This window comes from Nothoprocta perdicaria, unplaced genomic scaffold, assembly GCF_003342845.1.
Source record: "Nothoprocta perdicaria isolate Ctin4 unplaced genomic scaffold, notPer1 scaffold_97, whole genome shotgun sequence".
Taxonomy (NCBI): domain Eukaryota; kingdom Metazoa; phylum Chordata; class Aves; order Tinamiformes; family Tinamidae; genus Nothoprocta; species Nothoprocta perdicaria.
In genome coordinates, this window is record NW_020456276.1 from 2,722,918 (window position 1) to 2,725,884 (window position 2,967).

The 2,967-nt window shown below is 66.5% G+C and overlaps 1 protein-coding gene across 1 annotated transcript in view; it reads right to left on the minus strand.

Moving 5' to 3' along the window:
- SMPD2 (sphingomyelin phosphodiesterase 2) overlaps positions 1-2,507 on the minus strand; it is a 2,893-nt gene extending 386 nt beyond the window's left edge. The window contains exons 1-10 of the mRNA XM_026053105.1: positions 2,079-2,507; positions 1,871-1,967; positions 1,725-1,801; positions 1,371-1,464; positions 1,201-1,290; positions 921-1,003; positions 683-815; positions 473-577; positions 136-291; positions 2-66 (exon numbers count right to left, since the gene is read on the minus strand). Coding sequence (XP_025908890.1) covers positions 2-66; positions 136-291; positions 473-577; positions 683-815; positions 921-1,003; positions 1,201-1,290; positions 1,371-1,464; positions 1,725-1,801; positions 1,871-1,967; positions 2,079-2,128 — 950 coding nt within the window. The 5' untranslated portion in view covers positions 2,129-2,507. The remainder of the gene's footprint in view (position 1; positions 67-135; positions 292-472; positions 578-682; positions 816-920; positions 1,004-1,200; positions 1,291-1,370; positions 1,465-1,724; positions 1,802-1,870; positions 1,968-2,078) is intronic.
- Between the last annotated feature and the right edge of the window lie 460 nt (positions 2,508-2,967).

A 2,967-nucleotide genomic window follows, 5' to 3' on the forward strand; every position in this document is an offset into this window, starting at 1 on the left:
CCGCGCGCCCCGCAGCCCCCCGCGCACCGCGGCCAGCGCCTCCGGCAGCGCCTCGGCCAGCGCTGCCTCTGCGCAGCACGGGGGGCACCCAGCGCCTCTGCTGAGGAGGGGCTGCCCAGGAGGCTCCCCCGGCACCTCACTGCCCGTCTCTGCTCCCCGGGGCCGCTGCTGCCTGCGCACGCACAGCGTCGCCATCACGGCCTCGTGGTCCGAGTAGGGGATGTCCCGGCCCGGCGCTGTCCCTGTCGTGGTCCACAGCTCCTTGCATGTCACAGCAACGTTGGACACAGCCTGGACGAAGGGGAGGGAAGGGATGGGGATGGTTCAGCCACAGCCTCCTCCTCCCTGGAAATACAGCCTGGCGCGGAGAGTCAGGGGGATGCAGGGACCAGGAGCACATCCTTTCATGGATGAAATAGGAGGGATGCAGGGACTGGGAGCGCATCCTTCCCCATCTGGAGCCAGCCCTCACCTTGTAGAGGATGTAGTCGATGCGGATCCCCAGGGGGAAGGGTCGCAGCTCTGTCTTGACAGTGAAGCAGTTGCTCGGGACAAGGGTACAGCCGTCTTTGCAGCCCTGAGACCACAAAACAGGTCTCTGCAGCTCAACCCGCCTGGCCGTGCAGCAGAGTCGGTGCTGGAGCTGGAGCGGGAGGCGTCAGGACGCGGGGACGCTGCTCACCTCGAAGCGCTCGGCCTCGGCGAAGGCGTCGCGCAGCCCCGTGCAGCCGCGCAGCAGCCGCATGCCCAGGTCCTGCGGCTGCGTGTTCAGGTCACCCCCCAGCAGCACCACGTCAGCTGCCTGGGACGTGTGTCTGCGGGGACAGCACGGGACCTTGGCCACAGCGACGCCACCAAAGCGGCACCCGCAGCGGGTGCCCCTGGTGCAACCCCCTCGGGGCCACCRCGGGGCCGCTCACCGGATGAACTGTGCCAGCTCCCAGGTCTGCACGAGGCGGTGCGGCAGGTAGGTGTCCTTGTCCCGGCAGTACTCGGCATGCAGCTGGAGAGGGGACGGAGCAGCCCTCACCCCCTCCTTACTGCTCGCTGTCCCCCTGCAGCCACTCAGGACATCTCCTCGGGSCCATTCCCAACCTTTCTGCCTCCATCCAACCCCAAATCCCAGTTCTGAGAGGCAGAGAGCACCTCCCATCCAGGTCCCATTCCCTTTCCATGCTTACTCCTTCCCAGGTCACTCACATGGGTCACGTAGACGTTGAAGACAATCCCGTCAATCTGCAGGACRACGAGCCCTACGGATTTGCCGCAGAACCAATCTCCATGCCAGAGCTGCCAGGGAGCGAGAAGCGCGGGACRGGGCTGGCGTGATATCCCTGGCTCGAGGACGCAGAGCCACCCGCCCCGCTCACCATGTAGGGGTAGCCGTTCAGCGAGTACTGGTGGAGGAAAGTGTCCAGGATGGGGAACTTGGAGAAGACGCAGAGGCCGCTGCCGATCACCCCGCTGCAGGACGGAGAGGCGCCATGAGCGGGCGCCCCAGCTGCACCGTCCTCCGGCCCCGAGCAAAGGGCAGCAGGAGCCCGGACACCTGGGTCCCAGCACCAGCTCTAGCACCACTTGGAGCTCCTGAGCATCAGGGTCTCCAGGTAGTGTCCATGATGGATGGGGAACGTAGGACCATGCCCGAGGTGACCCAAAGGAGTTTTCCTGGCTTCCAGGTCATCGTCACGGCATCCCCACGCCCAGGACACRGCCTCTCTCACCTCCTGAAGTAGTGGGAGAAGGGGCAGCACTTCCCCAGCTTCTCCTGGAGGAGCGCGTAGTCCTGCTCGCTCCAGACCTGGAGGAGCGCAAGGCGGGTTGGGATGAGGGGTGCCCRGCGCGCGCCCGGGCCCCGTGCCACCCTTACCTCCTGCAGCAGCACCAGGTCGAAGGGCTCCCGGCGCAGGGTGTCCCCGAGCAGCCGCACGCGCTCCTGCCGACGCTTACTCAGGTAGCGGATGCCCCTGTGGGAAACGGGGTAGCCAGAGCCGAGAACGTCCCCCGGGTTTGGGCACCCAGGTGTGAGAATCCGCACCCATCCYGGCCGCTGCAGCACCTGCGAACCCTGCGCTCACCAGCAGTTGAGATTGAAGACGCGGAGCTGCAGCACAGGATCATCTGCCATGGCGTCACGCGGAGCCCCCTCTCCGCTGGGAGCAGCTGCAGGAGATCCCGCAGGAACGGGCTGCGCTGGGGGCAGCTGGACACTCGCTCCGGCTGGGATAATCCTGCCTCCCTCGGCTCCAGCTCTCTGCAGGGCACCCTGCTGGGGATTCCCTGCTGGCTAATACCGGGCTTGAGCTCTTGCCACAGGCGGTTTCTCGTAGGGTCTCTTCTTCTCTCGTCTCCGTTTTATTTTTGCCCCCAAGAAAGTTGCAGGAATTTCGCCTTCCTGAGGGTCGCGCTCTGTGTCCAAGCTCCGGGGAACCTGGAGCCACTTTCCGCAAGCAACTGGTGAACGCGGCTGCGACAGCAGCACCCGGGCTGCGGAAGCGACAGGCGGCCGGAGCAACAGGCGGAGCGGAGCAACAGGCGGCCGGAGCAACAGGCGGGGCCGGTCAACAGGCGGAGCGAAGGAACAGGCGGAGCGGGGCCGGCAGCGGCGGGACTACGAGCCCCGGCAGGCAGCGCTGCGGCTGGCAAGGGAAGGACCGGGACGGGACGGGAGCGGAGGCGGAGCGCGGGATGAGGGGAGGGACGGAGTGCGACGGGAAGAGGGAGAAGGAGCCATGAGGAAAGGGATGGGGGCAATGGAGAGGGGGACGGGTGCAATGGGGAGCGGGACAAGGAGCAATGAGGAGAGGGACAGGAGGCAATGGGGAGAGCGACAGGATGCAGTGGGAAGAGGGACAGGAGGCAATGGGGAGGGGACAGGAGGCAGTGGGGAGGGGACAGGAGGCAGTGGGAAGAGGGACAGGAGGCAATGGGGAGGGGACAGGAGGCAATGGGGAGGGGACAGGAGGC